General features: G+C 42.3%; 2 protein-coding genes and 1 long non-coding RNA gene across 5 annotated transcripts in view; 2 read left to right on the top strand and 1 right to left on the bottom strand.

Annotated features, from left to right (window-relative positions):
* Positions 1-8,415, top strand: part of ganc (glucosidase, alpha; neutral C) — a 17,287-nt gene extending 8,872 nt beyond the window's left edge. Inside the window, exons 17-26 of one of the 3 annotated variants that reach the window (XR_002840149.2) lie at positions 772-1,015; positions 1,106-1,170; positions 1,394-1,470; positions 1,575-1,649; positions 2,138-2,251; positions 2,444-2,556; positions 2,795-2,898; positions 3,284-3,425; positions 5,682-5,802; positions 5,938-8,415. Coding sequence is in view for 2 of the 3 variants with exons in the window: in XM_072699067.1 (XP_072555168.1) it covers positions 772-1,015; positions 1,106-1,170; positions 1,394-1,470; positions 1,575-1,649; positions 2,138-2,251; positions 2,444-2,556; positions 2,795-2,898; positions 3,284-3,393 (902 nt within the window). In the remaining variant the exon portion in view is untranslated. Of the gene's footprint in view, positions 1-771; positions 1,016-1,105; positions 1,171-1,393; positions 1,471-1,560; positions 1,650-2,137; positions 2,253-2,443; positions 2,557-2,794; positions 2,899-3,283; positions 3,426-5,681 lie in introns of those variants that run through there. The other 2 variants (XM_072699067.1, XM_023827485.2) reach the window with 2 other exon arrangements.
* znf106a (zinc finger protein 106a) overlaps positions 7,035-18,365 on the bottom strand; it is a 25,060-nt gene continuing 13,729 nt past the window's right edge. The window contains exons 9-24 of the mRNA XM_023827482.2: positions 16,903-17,057; positions 16,689-16,749; positions 16,181-16,260; positions 15,826-16,105; positions 14,845-15,739; positions 14,489-14,538; positions 13,812-13,957; positions 13,577-13,711; positions 13,074-13,190; positions 12,778-12,969; positions 11,748-11,810; positions 11,436-11,555; positions 11,255-11,326; positions 10,593-10,664; positions 10,278-10,424; positions 7,035-9,819 (exon numbers count right to left, since the gene is read on the bottom strand). Of these exons, the coding sequence (XP_023683250.2) occupies positions 9,763-9,819; positions 10,278-10,424; positions 10,593-10,664; positions 11,255-11,326; positions 11,436-11,555; positions 11,748-11,810; positions 12,778-12,969; positions 13,074-13,190; positions 13,577-13,711; positions 13,812-13,957; positions 14,489-14,538; positions 14,845-15,739; positions 15,826-16,105; positions 16,181-16,260; positions 16,689-16,749; positions 16,903-17,057 (2,642 nt within the window). The 3' untranslated portion in view covers positions 7,035-9,762. The remainder of the gene's footprint in view (positions 9,820-10,277; positions 10,425-10,592; positions 10,665-11,254; positions 11,327-11,435; positions 11,556-11,747; positions 11,811-12,777; positions 12,970-13,073; positions 13,191-13,576; positions 13,712-13,811; positions 13,958-14,488; positions 14,539-14,844; positions 15,740-15,825; positions 16,106-16,180; positions 16,261-16,688; positions 16,750-16,902; positions 17,058-18,365) is intronic.
* Positions 17,156-17,421, top strand: LOC140578398 (uncharacterized). Its single transcript, XR_011982541.1, has 3 exons — positions 17,156-17,230; positions 17,271-17,321; positions 17,362-17,421. It is a non-coding gene; the product is annotated as an uncharacterized lncRNA (long non-coding RNA).

The raw sequence follows: 18,365 nt of genomic DNA, 5'->3' as shown, positions 1-18,365 counted from the left end.
TGCATGATATCGCGATATAATCATGATATGTGCACATATGCAATAATCACCAGGACTTTAGATGACAGGCGTAAAAATATGTCCAGACCCTGGCTTTTTGGTACCATATGGATGTCAGCTCACGCCTGCAATTTAATAAGCAGATTAGTAATACACCGAAAATATTAATGAGAGACGTACTGTGATATCCAAAAGTAATCTGTGTAAATCTGGTGTATCTTTATGCTTATTAAATTTGGTTAGCGGAGCACGCTACATGCGACCGTGTTGGTAAATCATGGAAGCGATAAGAACTGAACAGGCGGTGAAGAAAGGGAGAGATCAGCAGCAAGAGCATCTTTTATAAGACGCCATCGCAAGACACCTTTCATTAATATTTTAGGCACACTGGTAATCTGCTCATCAGATTGTGGGTGTAAATAACGTCCGTATAATACAGAAAAGCCAGACTGTGGACTTTTCCTGTCAGTCATCTGAAGCCCTGCAGTCACATTTCATGTATCAGGACGGCCTTGCATCTGCTTTGTGTCTGTTGACAGCTCACAGCAACACCACCAACTTATTTGACACATTTCATTGGTAGACAATAACATGTTCAGTTTGGCTATCGTTTATTTCGGGTAAATCTCTTCTTCTTTTTGTTTTATAGATAGCACAATGTTAAGCAGAATTTTTTCAAATAATAGCAACGTGATATCTTGCAGCCCGAATGGACATGAAAAGATTATTTTTGGACAAGTCCTTATTCTCCTTTGTCTCCCTCTGTGTCAGCGGACGTCGGAGGGTTTTTCCGGGACCCAGAGCCAGAATTGCTGGTTCGTTGGTACCAGGCAGGGTCACTGCAGCCTTTCTTCCGGGGCCACTCCTGTCGAGAGATGAAGAGGCGAGAGCCCTGGCTGTTTGCAGACCCCTTCACTGCCGCTATTCGCGCTGCAGCTCAGCAGAGATACCGCCTGCTACCTTACTGGTACACTCTCTTCTATGAAGCCCATACCTCAGCTCAGCCGCCTATGAGGTAAAAACAGAATGAAAGGCAATGGCCTCATGCCGGATTCCTGCTGCGCACCTTGGATCTGACTTTTGCTTTGTTCTGTATTTGTATCAGACCGCTGTGGGTGGAGTTTCCTGGGGAGCAGGACACCTTCTCCGTGGAGAATCAGTACATGATTGGTACCAATGATGATTGTGCACAATGGATAATTATGACATTTATTGGTGTATTATAGTGTAGGACCATATGAATGGTATTATTACTGTGGGGAAGCCTAAGATGAATTAGAATCTCAATATTTACATATCATAAGTACAGTAATTGAATTGCCACTAAGCAATCAATATTCCAATAAGAAGTGTTCAGTGACTTTTTTTTCCCTGAGAATGTTCTGTTTTGCAGGAAGTGCTCTTTTAGCCTGTCCTGTGACTGATCCTGGGGTCACAGAGGTCAAGGTTGTCCTTCCTGGATCCAGTGAGGTAAGATACATTTCGATTCGTTCTCAAAACCTTCTGAATGACAAAGTGCAGATGTATAAGTGTGTTTCTATATGTTTTTTAATGCATCAGTCTTCATTCTGCAGTACTGGTATGATGTCCAAACAAATCTGTTTTTTGCTGGTGGGAGAACATTAAGTCTGCCGGTGACCTTGGACACCGTGAGTACACCCACAGTCCGCATACCCCCACAGTACACCCACAGTCCGCATACCCCCACGGTACACCCACAGTCCGCATACCCCCACAGTACACCCACAGTCCGCATACCCCCACGGTACACCCACAGTCCGCATACCCCCACAGTACACCCACAGTCCGCATACCCCCACGGTACACCCACAGTCCGCATACCCCCACTGTACACCCACAGTCCGCATACCCCCACGGTACACCCACAGTCCGCATACCCCCACGGTACACCCACAGTCCGCATACCCCCACGGTACACCCACAGTCCGCATACCCCCACGGTACACCCACAGTCCGCATACCCCCACGGTACACCCACAGTCCGCATACCCCCACGGTACACCCACAGTCCGCATACCCCCACAGAATTTTGATCCGGATAAATCTAGTGTGCATTATCCGGTCATTCTGCAAGCATTGAATTTACATGAAACACTTGTTGTGGTTCTTGGTTTAGGTGCCTCTTTTTCAGCGTGGAGGTACAATAGTTCCCAGAAAGTCTGAAGCAGGTTCTTGTTCAGCCGACCTGCAGAAATATCCCTTCACTCTCACCGTGGCTCTGGATTCCAAGGTGAAAATGTAACACATTGATTTTACCCTAGTGATTTGATTCCCATTTTCCTACATTTAAGTGGGAATTGCGTTATTCAGTTTCCCAAAATAATCATTAATAATAATAATAATAATAATAATAATAAACCTGTGTGTTGGAGGCAGAGAATTCGTGACTTTGTGCTCTTCTTACCGACCGGCTCTCTTGCAGGCTTGTGCCGTGGGGCGGCTCTTCCTGGACGACGGACACTCCTTCGGTTATCAGGACAGGAAGCAGTTTTCTCTCCGCAGGTTTTCTCTGCAGGGGGGCCGTCTGGTGTGTTGGTAAGAGCAGCTGGCAGGCAGGTTCATGGCAGGAACATGAATCTTAGCGTCCCAAAGACCAAACACGTGCATACATACACCATTTCAATCTAAATGTGAAGCCCAAAGTGCCCACTCTTCCGTCCTTATAGAAGGCAGAATACCGACTCTGTCATGTTTTATAGAGCTGATGGGAGAAGATGCCTGCATGACTTACATTTACAACTGGGAAATGTGGCTGTTTGTCTTATATTCCCAGCTCTGCCGACGATGCAGGGCTCCTTGACCCTGGGTGCACGGTCAGTTCTGTCAGCTTCTTGGGGGTAAAGAATAGACCGTCTGCTGTGACCACACATATTTCTGGTGAGAACCTGAAGAAATGAACGACACCGACGAAAACCAAATAATTCAATAGTACATTTTCACCTAAAAACAATATTAAATTATTAGATTGATAAAGCTTGAAACCAGTAAGCACTAAATTCATTTGTCGGCTATGTTTGCCTCACTGCATAAAAGAAGAAGATCCTGTAATGTTTTATCTCATGTTTACTGAATCAGCATGAAATAAGGGTTGGCGTGGTGTGGTTTCGCAATCTTTAGTTTGATCATTTTAATAATCCAGATGAGATGCATCTGAAGGTGCATCAGCAACGTAAGCATACGTAATATCTGTATATTGCCAATGGATGAAATGTGCTCACTGTTTTTCAGGAATGTAACGTTTCTTTAATTCTCTTCACTATAGGCGTGGAAGAAATCTGCAGATCAGTCCAGTATCAGGAATATAAGCATTTGCTGCTGGTGGAAAATCTGAATCTCAATGTGGGAAAAGACTGGGAAATTAGAATTCAGTAGAAAGCAGTTTACAAAATGCACTTTGCATCAAGGTATAGTGCAACAGATCATAATATTGCATATGTTTCTGTTTTGTCAGTGTACCATGCAATTAAATATACATAATAACATATGGGGATTATGAAGGTATTCACCCCAAATTCTGAAAATTCTAAAAATACATAAAAAAAATTTTTTTGCTCACTTTGTCATTGTGGAGCACTTTGTCATTGTGGAGCACTTTGTCTTGGTCACAGAAAAGAAATTTCATTGGCTTATCCCAAGAGTTTGTTTTCATACTGTTTGACAAAAAATATGAGAAATTAAAAGGGGGTCAATATATCATATACAGTAGTCACTATATTTTTGAATAAATTATTATTTTTAAATAAAGCGGAGGTGAAACCCAGTATCATTTTTTGTATTTCTTAATATTATCTCATGGTATGATCGGCACACAAGTATGCATTCACCTTTAAAAGTGATACGTGCAGCAATCAGTTGTTGTAACAAATGCGTATGTATTTTATGTGCACTTGTGCTGCTATGACAAGATATTGAATATCCTGCATCAAAGACATTTTGAAGAATACAACAAACTACACTCTTACTAGATACAGAAAAGGAATTTGAGTCAGATGGAAACGTTGGAAAAAAGATTGTGATAATAATTTACTGGGTGAATAGCCTGTAAGACATTGCAAGCAAATACGTGCATGTGACACATGCTTAACTGTCACATCCTTTCTGAATATTTCAATTGCTGTCTACTAAGACATAGAAAGTCTGGCTGAATTAATTGCATTCTGAATGAACAATGCTTTTGGGTAACTCAAGGTATACACTAGTGGCCAAAATAGTGGAAACATCTAGCATTTTTGGCATTACGCTTTAAAAATTACTACACAAATATTGGCGGTAATGCTCTATAAACAATCAAAGAATGTTACAAATATATATTTGGCGATTAAATAAGTAACTGGGGCAACAGTTGAATAAAGTTCTGCAATCTCTAAAAATTGGAGGTGTTTCCACAATTTTGGCTACTAGTGTATATATATGCAGTATAAATAAGCAATTATGAAGAAATGAATAGTTAGATGGAAAGTTTTTACGGAATTTGGGTCAGACTGAAATAGAAATAAACACATTTAATATAAGAAGAGTACATGGAAAGTAACAGGGGTGTGAGGCGTTACCAGAAGGTTCCTTCGCTCCATCCATCTTTCATACGGCAACACTTTTTATGGCTAAAGCAAAAGTGGGAATTTGCATGCATCACAAGTGATTGGGTGAATATTACCGAATGCATATTATTATGCATAATTGTTAATAAAAACCCTAGTTAGCTGTAAACGTAAAATATGTGTTTTTCCTCTCTCAAGGCAATGAGCCAGCATGACATTGTGAATGGGATATGAGTGTGTGTGTGTGTGTATATATATATATATATATATATATATATATATATATAAACAATCTAATTAATATTCCTTTAAGATATGTCATTTATTATGCTTTTATAATGATTTTACTGAAACAAAATCATCTGTCAGAAGTGAGCGTGGGATTTTTAATTGAAAAGCAAAATGGTATGGTGGCAATTTATATGCATTGATCAAACAAATTAAATTGATTTACCACTTACACAAGTTACTGAGTGATGCATAGAGGGAAATGTGAGAAATTCCACAAAAAATCCACAATCTGTGTGAGTACATTTCCTTTCAAATACCATGCTAAGTTCTGGCACCATGGTCACTCTTTACCAAGGCAGCAGAGATGAATGATTTTTGTAATGTTCTCCTAGAGAAGACCTATGCCAAAGGAGCTTTAACAGTTCGGGTAGATTTGTCATTTACGGTATTGCAGACAAAATTTGGCTCCTTAATAAACAGTTGTACTGGAAATTGTGTACGAATCAGGATGAAGGATGCAATGTGTGCAAGCTTTCATTGTATGTCAGCAAATGTTGAAGTTAATCTGGTATTGTGTGTGACACCAAATATGCAATCTTTATTTTTAATCATCCATACAAGCAACGATAGCTTTAAGTAAAAAAAAAAAAAACTTTCGGTAACATTTAACTTGAAGCCATCATCTATAATGCATGATCGATACCTTCAAAATGTGCTGTAATGTCAGTATAAGAATTAATAAAACATTGCAGCATTTTCTAGACAGTAATTCCATTATCGTGGCTTTATAAGCTTCTGAATCATGCATCTGTGCTTTTTTGGTGGGTTTCTTTAAGTAAATATCACCTTGTTACTCATTTAATTCCTAATCCTGTCCCGTGTCTTGCCCAGGTTGCATGGCTTCTATAAGGCCTTGAGGGGTGGTGAAGCTGCTGAGTCTATACAGGACTTTCAGAGATCTCTGCAAGCTCGTGCTGAAAGCCTTCCAGTTCCATGACGGCCTCCTCCATTGGTATGAGAACCTCATTATGTCTTTCAGAATCAAATCGGCTTACTTTCCATGATGCAAAAAGCAGTACCAACACACAGTCCAGAGCTCAAAGAAAGAATCAAGCTCATTTTGAAGCTGTTATGAATTCTTTTTTAGGACAGTTGGCTTCAGATTTGGACACACTCTGGTAAACCCTTTCTAACACCAACCACCTGCCCTGCCTCATCTTCAGTCCATCTGACCTGGCATCAAAACAGTTCCAGACAGAACAGGGAGTTTAGTTAATTGAAATTACTAACATGATTGCCTTATTTGTTAATATTAATGTTAAAAGCAGATGTTGTCATCAGATGTTCTGTAAAAATGCTGACTGGCTGTTAGTGGCCATCACAGCATCTCATTTTATGCAAGTTTTCTGTCATTTTCGGATAATATAATATCTACGGATCCCAAATGAAATACTGATACTGATCCCAGATGAGAATTCCTTTGCATACAGCAGCAAGCGCATAAAGTGCAAACACATAGTGCAAATGAAAGACAAAGTGCAAAGAGAGTACACACTATCACATGGTAGAAAAAAAATCTGATACACTGGGACAGTCACAAAATGTAGCTCAGCACTGATTAACACAAATGGCAGATCCCTGAGATTATGTCCTGGACTCAGATCGAACGTTTCAGAATCATCAAACTAAACAAAGTTTAACAATATTTAGTCCCCAAATAGTGCCTTCTGTCAAAATAAGAAGTGATATGCCATGTTTTTTCAGTTTATGGGAATATAGAGGCTTAAACCCAGTGGATTTTAAAATAGGTGTAACCTAAACTAGGTTGCAGGATGATCTTGCACCTCCAGCTGCTTCCTGCAGTCTCTTCTGTGTCCAGTTAACCGTTTGACTTCGGTATCTTGCTTCATTTTCTATTCTATCTTCAAGAGAGAAATTGTTTTCTCAGGATTCGGTGTCAATGCACATATAACCTTATTTCTGTCATTTTTACAGTCACCATTTAGTATTATCTTGGTCAGATACAATCCAGCCCTTATCTTTCCTTTCATCCTAACTAGCAGGGTTTTTAGTCATCCTGCTCGTATTCACATTTTCCTTCAAACTGTACCTTTGCTATGATGCAGATTTTTTTAACCTATTAGTATGAGTATACTACTGCTCCAGGTTAGGTAATTTATTACACATGCTTGCAGTAAAATATTTGTCATTTAATTGTAAAAAAAAAAGACCACTCAATAAAAGTGTTTTAAACGAGTTTATATTTGTAATATTACAAAAAGTCTGTCAAGTTCACAGCTTGGCACAGAAAAAGCAGTCTGTAGGAAAAAATACTTCGTCAAAGAAACTCAAAAAGAACAGGTAAGAGGAAAAAAAATGCATGCTTATGTTTCACTCTGCAGAATGTGAAAGCAACAGCACGGCTATTGAGGGAATACTTGTAGAAGGCGATAGATAGCAGGACAAAAGGCAGCTCAGTGTCATTTCACAGCCAGTGACGTAACGTAACCCATCTCACTGCGCACCAGCTGCCATCATACTCATGTAGTCTCACTGCCGTGAGCTGCCACGCTCGGAGTACGGCATGGAGGTCTGCTGCAGTGTCCTCTCCCCACACCCTACGTCTACCTTCGCATTTCCCGTCACTGTCTGCTCTCTCACACACCTAAAATAGTGGAGTAAAACCCTTTTCCAATGGGAACGAGCATCGTCGCTCTTCCCTTTTTACTCTTTCTGCCTCCTCGCAGTCATTAACAAGAAAAACACTGCACTTATCAACTGAGCTTATGCAAAACAACTTCAACTTTAAATCATCCTTAAAACAGTAATTTGTCATCAGTCTTGCTACATTAAATTGATTATTAAGTTGAATTTGGAAAAGCCAAGCCACATCAGAGTAAATCATGTCATTATAGTAAAGACTTAAGTCTTTTCAATTATTTATTATTAATTTATTTTAAAATATTAACTGTTTAGAAAGATTACCCAGAAACCACTGGGAAAGGCACACAAGTGAGGACCTTCCTAAGGTCCCTTGCACTACGTGTGCAATGCCACCTTATGTTTCATTATTTCTAATAGGAACATTATAAATAATGAACAAAATCAAAAACAAATACAAAAATGCAACCTTGTTTTGGGACACTTGAGGCACCTCAATGATTCACACTTTTAAAAACAACCACTCCCATTATCCTTGCCTTAAAACCTAAATCTCAACAGGCGTTCACACCATTAGTGTAGACTCAAACACACAGTAATCTTTTCAAACACATAAAACCAATACTACTCTGCTCTCTTACCATCACTGCAAACCGAAATCCTATCACAACATCCTCAAACTGAGTTTTACAACAAAGAGCTTCACTGCACTCAGGAACTGGCAAACAACTTAACTGGCAGATTAAGAATCAAAAATTCCTAAGCAAGTGTAAATGAAATGAAGTCTTAGATGAAGTTTTAAAGGCTTAAAAAGATATAATGCTCCAAACTAAAACTTCAAAATTTAGGCAAAACCCACTGCAGTCTAAATATCCATTTGCTTTGGCCTTTATATCTGCAGTGCAAATATCTCCTACAGGAATCCAGTCCAGAGCTGCTTCAGTTGTGAAGGGGAAGCATTTCACAGTGGCAGCCAAAAACTCAGCAGCAGAACCTCAACAAAAACACTAACACGAATTTCGTCACTCATTTAAAAATGACAACAAAGCATATTCCTCTCCATGCCATACAATCAACTACTATCAAGATTTTCAAAGTTCTGTGTGTTTTATGCTGTTTTAAAGACAACAATTAGATTCTTGTACCTGTCTTTAAGTTTCTTTTTAAAGTTTTATTTTCCTCGGCATCATTTGGTCTGCAGTTTAAGAACTGGAAACGTTCCTCATACACAATCAGTAAAATATATACGTAGTAACAGAAGGAGGAACAACCCCCCTACATCAACAAGACGTGGAATATGGTTGCTAGGATACAGAGGCTGAATTGTTCAGCACTACTGTGCAGTGATTCAACCTTAACATTGTTTCTAAACCTTGGTTCTAAGGGCAGATACTATGTCTAAAGGTGTTCCACTGAACCTCTTTGAGACAGATTTAAAATGAATATAGAAATTTGAAATTATTTTTAAATTAAGGGTATGGTTAATTGTTTAAGGACTAGTGGCAAATGTTTTTAATTAATTGATATAATATTCATTTTAAGGGGGAAAGCAATTTTAAATTGTTACTTTTCACAATTACTGGTATTCCTTAACACACAATAAACTAAATGTAACAACATTTATTGCAAGTTTCCTGTTAACATAAGTTTAACTTCAATTTAGCTAATGTGCCACTCAATACTAAGGTTGAAAAACGTTAAGATAAATAATATATAATTTTATAATAATATAAAATAAACAAGGGCAGCTGGGATTATAGAAGTGGAAGCAGGAAACAGAGGATTCCTAATAAAATAAAACGCTTTCATACTTCTACTTGAGACCAACCTCCCCTCTCCTCCATACCTCTTCACTGGTTCCCAGAGCAAACTGGGAGTTTTTAGAAATTGCAAAAGCCCACATGACAGTATCAGAAAGGAAGGGGGCCGCTTTGGTTCCACCTGGTCACTTTACGTCCAGTCAAAACATATAATATAGGGTTACAGTTTTTATCAAATCCATGACAGAGAGTTATAGTAAGAAACACTGTATATGTTCTAGGCATAAGTTTACTTCTGGTACATAAACAGATCCAGTCGTTTTTTAAAACCAAACCACAGGAGATACTGTTTTCAAACCAAAATGCAGAAAATGTCTTCTGCTAATCAATAGGCTGTTGAAATATTATTATACTCTAAGTCATGTATTTAAGCATTTATGGCATTTATGATACAAACATTGTTTCATATGTATGTATCATTTGACGAAACCTCTTTGACCATTGATATCCGCCCAATATGGGAGGTAAAATGTTCACCACTGTGCCCCCCCTCAGGTATCCAGCTTACAGTCCTCCTCTGTGTGTCTCAGCATGTGTTTGGGGGCGTCCTGTCGAAGTAGGGGAAACAAGCAATGTAATTATCGTGTGCACGCAAACGTGTACACACACACACACACACACACACACACATCCTCATGGGGACTGCTCATTCACTTCTGTGGGAAAAATGCTAACGCTAACTATGACAACCTTTACCCCCACCCTGCCCTAACCATAACCATAAATAACCAAGCAAAATATGAGAGTTTTTGCATTTTTAGTTTTTTCACAGCAGTCACTGATTTTTATAAAATAGAGTTTTCCCTTATGGGGACCCAGGATCTGGTCAAAATAACAGGTTTTTATCACCTATACATGTAATATATACATACATACAGTATAATACACACATGACCACACACATTCAAAGGTGATTCTGATTCACAATGGTCAGCTTTAAGGTTGCATGTTTTGTCCAGACTATGAGAAGGTCCCCTTCTGGATTTTCAGTGGGCGTTTTCCATACCTGCTTGGAGTTATTACGTGTGCTGAAGAATGCGTCGCAGTTCCTCCAGCGACACCTGAGCGTATGGAAGCTCGGACTGACGTGATCAGTGAGCACGTGCTGCTGTAGGTGCTCCATCACACCAAATACCACAGAGCAGCCCTGCCACTGAAGAAGAGGGAGGATGAAATTAACTCACGTGTACGTAACACATCTACATCCACGGTTACTGCTGTTAAGTCACAATGAAATGGGTGAAACTCCAGTGAAGTTTCATTTTCTGAATAGGTTATGCAGGTGAGTCTCCTCCGTTCCCCGTGCAATCCCACGTCTCACCCAGCAGCGATGGTTCTTAATCAGGTTGAGCCTGACGGCCTGCACACTCCCATCGTAGCAGCCGGTGTAGATCTAGAGTGTAAGAAAATAGACTCTGGACAAATGTTCTGGCTATGTAACAGAATAACATAAGGTGACACTTCTCATTAGCTGCACCTACCTATACATAATGCAATCATAGAACATTCAGTGCACCTTCATAATGCATTAATTGAATTCATAGAACATTCATAAGCAGCATGTAAGTATACCTTAACATCCTAGTATACCTTAACATCCTAACATACCTTAACAGCTTCAATATGCATTGATGATAAACATATGCAAGGTGGAAAGTATAAATACAGACCAGGATTTTGTTTCAACCAACCAGTTGATTACTCTGTGAATGTGACTGTATATAATCAACTGGTTGAGTGAAACAAAATCTTGGTCTGTATTTGTACTTTCTGAACCTGAACCTTCTACCTCTGATTATATGATTATACATTTTTAATGTTTGTTTGTATTAGGTGCACTGAATGTTCTATAAATACACTATAAAGGTATTATGAGGGTGCAGTTAATGTAAAGCACTTCCTAACATAATTATTGTGCATCAGCAGTAGTCGCGCTTCTCCAGTTCCTATGATAGTGCGACATGATCATGTGATCGCACTCACCATGCCCTTGTGCAAAGCCATACACATCACCATGTCCTTGTGTCCACCGTACACCTGTAGCTGGTTGTGCGACTACACAAAAAAAAAAAAAACACACAGCGCACACGTATGTGACCGGACGAGTTTTAAGAAATGTTGAATTCTGAAATTTCACCAGAAATGTGAAGTGAGCCGGTTTTACCTGCAACTCGTAGACGCGCACCAGTTTGTCCAGACAAGCAGTGACCATCACCTTTCCCATGATAGTTATCGCAGTGACAGCATGACTGTGACCCTTATAGATCCGCACTAGTTCTCCCGTCTATATGTAAAGACAAATTCACAAATATATAGGTGTAATAAAATAAATATTGTCTCACTTGATTAAAAAAATTCAATAGAAACTGGAGAAATTCTTCAGTCAGGAGTAATTCTACGTTACATGGAGAAGGACTATGGTGAGTCGAAAGAATTATGACATAAATTAAGTACTGTAGTTCTATTTCAGACTTACATGAATGTTGTAAGCATGAACTGATTGGTCACTGGAACCACTGAAGACCAAGTCATTCACCACCTAAAGACAACATAAGAACATAAGAAATTTACAAACGAGAGGAGGCCATTTGGCTCATCAAGCTCGTCTGGGGAGAACTTAACTAATAGCTCAGAGTTGTTAAAATCTTATCTAGCTCTGATTTAAAGGAACTGATCACACTAGCAGGAAGACTATTCCATACTCTAACAACACGCTGTGTAAAAAAGTGCTTTCTCAAATTCATTTAAATATGTTCTCCCGCTAATTTCCACTTTCCACAAGTGTGATCAGTTTTCTTAAATAGGTCAAGGCTAGAAAGACAATACTGTTTTAGCACCTTTCATAAATCAATGATTACATACAGTACTGGTCAAAAGTTTGGATACGCCAAGCAGCCTACAAAGGAGAGTGATAGCGTGTCACATCACATGACCTGGTCACCTGACCTAAACACAGTAGAGATGGTTTTAGAGGAGTTTGACCAGAGTGTGAAGGAAAAGCGGCCAATGAGAGCTCAGCATATATGTGGGACCTCCTTCAGGACGGCTGGAAAAGCATCCCAGGAGGCCACCTCATGTAACTGGTGTAGAGGAGAGAGTAGGATCAGCCAGTGCCTGGAGCAACTGAGGTTAAGGGCCTTGCTCAAGGGCCCAGTGGGGGCATCACTCTGCCAACCCAGGGATTTGAACCACCAACCCACAGAGCTGCCCCACCTAGACAAATTAATTTTATTGGTCAGTGCATAATTATTTTATAGTTTTGATGTCTTTATAATCATTCTAAAATGTAGAGAAGAGTACAAATAAAGCTCTCTTTGGTTAAGCGTGTCCAGACTTTTGACTGGTATCGTATGCCTGTTTCACTACACAGTATTTTTCCTATAGGTATATATGTATCTATCTATGTGCAATGCTGTTTGCATGCATCTGCAGATCTGTGGATGGGAGCAGACTGGAGTGTGGGCTCCTGCTAATGTTCTGGCTGTGACTGTGCGAGGACCCCTTACCTTCATGCAGAGCACAGTTTTGGTGTGTCCCTCCAGCGTGCGAAGCAGCAGGCCGCTCTTGGCATCTCGCACGCTGATGGTGCAGTCGTAGGAGCCGACCAGCAGGAGGCGCCGTGCGCCCTCCTGTGCCGACGCCAGGCAGCTCACCGCACGGGGCCCGTGGCACTCGAACACGTCCAGCTGTCGCTTCGTCTGGTCGTGAAAGACAAAGATGGATGCTTAAAAAGACACGGAAACTGTTATGGTTGTGGGAACGATACAGATGTGTGAGTCTTCAGAGTTTGGCGACAGCTCACCTTCAGACTGAAGCTGACCACCGTTCCATTGGCAAGGCCAGCGTACAGAACCTTCCAGCGACTGTGGAGACACAGCACTCGGTCTGAAAGAACAAACTGCTCCAGACACTCTCTAGTCTGCAAAACAAAAACATCATTTATAAACAATTAAATCTAAGAAGAATTAAGTCTAAATAAAATAAAATGATTTTCATGCTGGTGTAAAACTATGATACTACGTCTGACCTGAAGCGTTGTTCTTCTAACCAACCACAAGTTACCAGTAAATTTTTGGAGAATGGAGGAAATTCTTTAGTTTTTGTTGCGTTTCTCTTAATTTTCATATGTTGTACTGTTAAATTGTGTTTTTTTCTGAGCTCATATAACCTTGCTAAGTAGATAAATAGCTTTAAACATTTCCGTTGACTGGCTAAGACTACACAGTACTGTATATATACAGTACACACACAAATTCAGATTTAGGAATATCGATACAGATTTAAAAAATGAAAGCGAAAAGGTACTTTTAAGTTGTAGCAGCGGATGGTCTGGTCACTCGAACCCGTGTACAGGCGCTGTTGTAGTCCTGGTCCAGATAACACTAGCAAACAGTTCACCTTTGTGCTGTGGCCCTCAAACACAGCCACACATTTACGGTTCTGCAAAGAAAATGGAAGAATTCAGAACGGAAACATGAAGAGCTGCTGTGTAACGTGCAGCCTGCAGCCGCAGACGCGCAGCCTGCAGCCGCAGACGTACCGCGAGGTCGAATGCCCGGACGGTGCGATCTCCAGAACACGTGTACAGCAGACCGTTATGGATCTGCATGGCGCTGATGGCTGCTTGGTGGCCCTCAAACAGACCCTCAGTGAGTTCTTCCTCGTCTCCAGGCTCCAAAGACACATCTGCAACACAAAACCATGCTAGTTTTATACAATGTAACAGGAGATACGCTCCTAATGTGCACAACCCAGATCCACCTTCAAGTTTTTAAAACCAGTATATTTTAATATCCCGCTTTATGAAGTCTAGGTATAATTATAAAAAAAATGCACAGGTGCACAGTTCTTTTGGGAGTCATTTTTTATGCCATTTCATCTACAGGTATAACATGGTCCACGCAGGAACAACTAATGGTGTGAAAATGAAGATGCCAATAGATCTAAGAATACTTTGCCCTTAAAAAGAAATTTTGGGTCACCGGAGCCTATATTTGTCTACTGAATCTGAGGCATACTAATTCTGCCTTGTCACAAGGTTAGACTGTGCCATGTCAGCTAAGACTGCAAGAGGTTCTGCGGAGATGAGAGCCAGTTTGTTTCCATCAAACCAGAACTGCATGAAACAACAGGCGATAGAAGAATCATTGCAAGCTTCATGTGTTTATTGTAAGTTGTATTATTAAAGTAACTGAAGTTCCTGTAAGTGGGACTTACCTGAACATAACTTTAATTCTTTCACAGAGGGCAGATATTGTTGCATTTTACTGAATGGAAAAAAAACCCAAAATGATTTCAGAAATACACAGTTCCATTCATTAAACATTAACTATAAAGAACCCAGTAAGAATCAGCCATCTCCAAATCCATTCGCTGAACCCAAACATCTTTAAGAACAACCTGATCGCACCATAACTTTCTCACTTGTGTTATCTTAGTTAGCAAAATGTAATCACAAAAAACCTGTAGTGAAAAAACTGAGGAAACCAAAACGAGGTCTCTCCTCTCCTATATAACAATTACATAATCTAACCTATTGTCAAAGCGAATTAAATGTACAGTAGCAGTCTTACTTTGAGCAAGTCTTGGGTCTAGAAATGGCATCCAACTCGCTGGTTGAGGTGACCTCATCGCAGGCCAGTGCCTGGGGTTCTGCCCTGGGCATTGAGGGTGGGGGTGACGGGGCATTTAAAGTCGATGACTTCTTTGAGGCTGGAGTATGAAGGGTGGACCCATCATCGGAGTCAGAGGATTCAATTGAGATAACTTTGGAGAATTTGGCTTGAGGAAGCTCCACCATTTTTAAGCGGCAATCAGCCACACTGTCCACGTCTTCATTACGCTGCTTGTACCCTGATGAAACACCGTCTGCTGCGGCATCCTGCTCCTTCCCCTTGGTGACCATGGAGGACGTGCTGGATGTGGGCGATCCTTTGGCTTTCTTTCTGGATTTCACCTTGCGGACCGGGCGACCCGCGGGTTCTCCATCCTGCTCGGTGTCACTGTTCTCCGGCTGCTCGCCGCTGAGTGCTTTCCGCAGCATCTTCTTCTTCCTTAGCCTCCGGACGCGGTTCCCGCTCTTGGACTCAGGAAGCGTTGAGGGGAGTGAGGACTGGGCTTCCGGTTGGGGGGTACGTGTCCGACCTGCCCTGCCGCCGTGACTTCCTGTCACCGTTTCTGTGCATTCTGTGGCAACAAGACTGGAGTCTCTATGGCTGGCTGGTGCAGTGGCCTGGATGGTCTTATCATCTTTGTCCTCAATGGGGGCTGAAGCAGGACACTTCTTGACCAGTGTCGTCGGTTGCTGCAGATGACCACCAGACAGATACTGCACAGACCCCGTGAAGCTGCCTCCCTTCAAGTAATCCTGGCTGTGTTCTGAGTGCAGACTCACACTCTCCTGGGAGTCAAAGCTGGCCTGTCGACTCTCTGCCAATAAGTTACGGGTCGGACTGGACAGGCTTTGGTCTGTGGGTGGAAGAGGTAGATCATGTACTAAAGGCCGAGCAAACACGTGATGAAGGAAAGGTGTGTGATGGTAAGGGAATCCATACCTGCATTTGTGGTGGCACAGGAAGCCTCCTGAGATGCATCAAGTAAGTCAAGGAGAACCCTGCCGACAGGGGGGTCAGGAGGCAGCATACACTTGGAGGGAGGGTCATGCTTGACGTGCAGGTCATCCGTGACAGTGGTGGCATCAGCAGAGGGCCTGCTGGCAGGGCGTTCTGAGAAAGGGGGCAGGACACTTTGGGAGGGCGCCCCGGAGACATGGCAGGGGGTGTTAGTCAGAGGGGAGAGGGAAGATGACAGAGCCGACGCGGACAGAGCCGACGCGGACAGAGCCGACGCGGACAGAGCCGACGCGGACAGAGCCGACGCGGACAGAGCCGACGCGGACAGAGCCGACGCCAGCAAAGTGGATGTAGCAGCTGTTGCAGGTTCCTCCGCAGCGTCCTTCTCTCCTGGTTCAGCAATGCCAGTATATTCCTCTGCACACACATAAGAGGGAGGTGGTCATACCAGTCTGATTCACACACACATGCACAGTCATGTAATCATATCTTTTTGGGGCCTGCTCATTCATTTCTATGGGAAAATGCTAATGCTAACTATGACAACCTTAACCCCTATCCAGCCCTAACCATAACCAAAAGTAACCAAACAAAATATAAGAGTTTTTGCATTTTTAGTTTTTTCATTGCAGTCATGGATTTTTATAAAATAGAGACTTTCCTTATGGGGACCAGGAAAAAAAAAATCATCACGTTGTGGGGACATTTAGTCCCCATATGGTAAGGTATACCTGGACCGCACACACACACAAACACTATAGTATGTAATATTTCTATACATAATGGGAATCAAAAATAACTACTAATTACTCTGTTGAAATGCTTGATGAAATGCTTAATGTTACCTTTCATCCCCTGCAGAATCTCAATGCGTTTTGTCCTGAGTGTGCTCATCTCCGTGGTAACCTGAGAGACAGGCGATTCAGACACACACGTCAAAAGTCAACATCAAGTGACAGAGTAAAAGTTCATATGTAAATTTCATACTAACCAAATCTGTAACCTAATTTTCCCACGGACCTTTCTAAGGTGAACATCAGGGCCTGTGTGACTCCTCACCTGCTGCTTCACCAGGAGGAGTCGCTGTACCTCCATGTATGTGGCCTGCAGAGTGGCTCGTGCTTGGACCAGGCTGGCATCCACCGCCAGAAGGGAGCCGCTCAGCTGCTCCTCCCGCAGAGACACGGCTAAAAGCTGGTCCACCTGGGAGCGCTCTGCAGCGGACAGACAGCGGACCGCGCGGGTCACATGTGCAGGTAGCGGACAGGCAGTGGACAGACAGTGGACCGCGCGGGTCACATGTGCAGGTAGCGGACCGTGCGGGTCACATGTGCAGGTAGCGGACAGGCAGCGAACAGACAGCGGACCGCGCGGGTCACATGTGCAGGTAGCGGATAGGCAGCGGACCGCGCGGGTCACATGTGCAGGTAGCGGACAGGCAGCGGACAGACAGCGGACCGCGCGGGTCACATGTGCAGGTAGCGGATAGGCAGCGGACCGCGCGGGTCACATGTGCAGGTAGCGGACAGGCAGCGGACAGACAGCGGACCGCGCGGGTCACATGTGCAGGTAGCGGACAGGCAGCGGACAGACAGCGCACTGTGCTGAACAGAATTTCATATCTGAAGCAGAAGTGCTGTATTGAATGTCTAGGTGCAGGGTAAGAAGACAGACGAACTGCACAGCAGGATAAATTCTCTCCATAAAAACCTGCCCTAACCCATGCATTCCCAATTCGGACAAGCAGATCCACAATACATCACAAGGACTTCCCCGTGGAAAAACATCTGCAAGGTCAAAAACCTAAAGTTCAGCACATTGGTCCACACTTTCGTCCTGTTGCACCCAGGATACAAACAGAGGCTGGAAATATCATCTCTTTGTCTTACGAGGTGAAGCAGAAACCTGTGGATTTCCATGAATGGATGGATGTGTATGTGTGCGCTTGTGTATAGTGAATATATCAAAGACTGTGCTTGTGTTCCCAAAGAGAGGGACACGCATGAGTGGTTCAGGAGAACCAGGTTTCACCAGAACCAGGCAGAGACCTGTAGGGGTCCGCAAAGGGGGTTTGCGGAACAACATGCAGGCTATTATTTACTACAAAGGACAGAGGTGTCAGATTACAACTACTGATGTTGCTATCCGATGAGCTGATTAACCTCTATGCATGGTTTGACACTCAAAAGGCAAGGAAATTCAAAGCTTCCAGTGAACCAGAAGAATCTGAGCTGCAACTGTCTAAACAGGATGTGGGGGAGACTTTGAGGCAGGGCAAAGTCCACAAGCCTGCCAGATATGATGGTATCCCTTCTTGCGGCGGAAGTGGGGGGCTAATCACCAATGATATGATGGCATGGTATGCTGGAGCATAGGACAGGAAGGTCATAGACGGGATAGTTCAGTCAGCCCATTAGATCGCTGGCACTGCACTGCCATCTATCGACCAGACACATGGACCGCTGCTGCGCACAAGTACGGAATTACCAAACACCTCAGGCCAAAAGCTATTCTAACTCCTG

This window comes from Paramormyrops kingsleyae, chromosome 14, assembly GCF_048594095.1.
Source record: "Paramormyrops kingsleyae isolate MSU_618 chromosome 14, PKINGS_0.4, whole genome shotgun sequence".
Lineage (NCBI taxonomy): Eukaryota > Metazoa > Chordata > Actinopteri > Osteoglossiformes > Mormyridae > Paramormyrops > Paramormyrops kingsleyae.
This window is presented reverse-complemented; position numbering and strand designations above follow the sequence as displayed.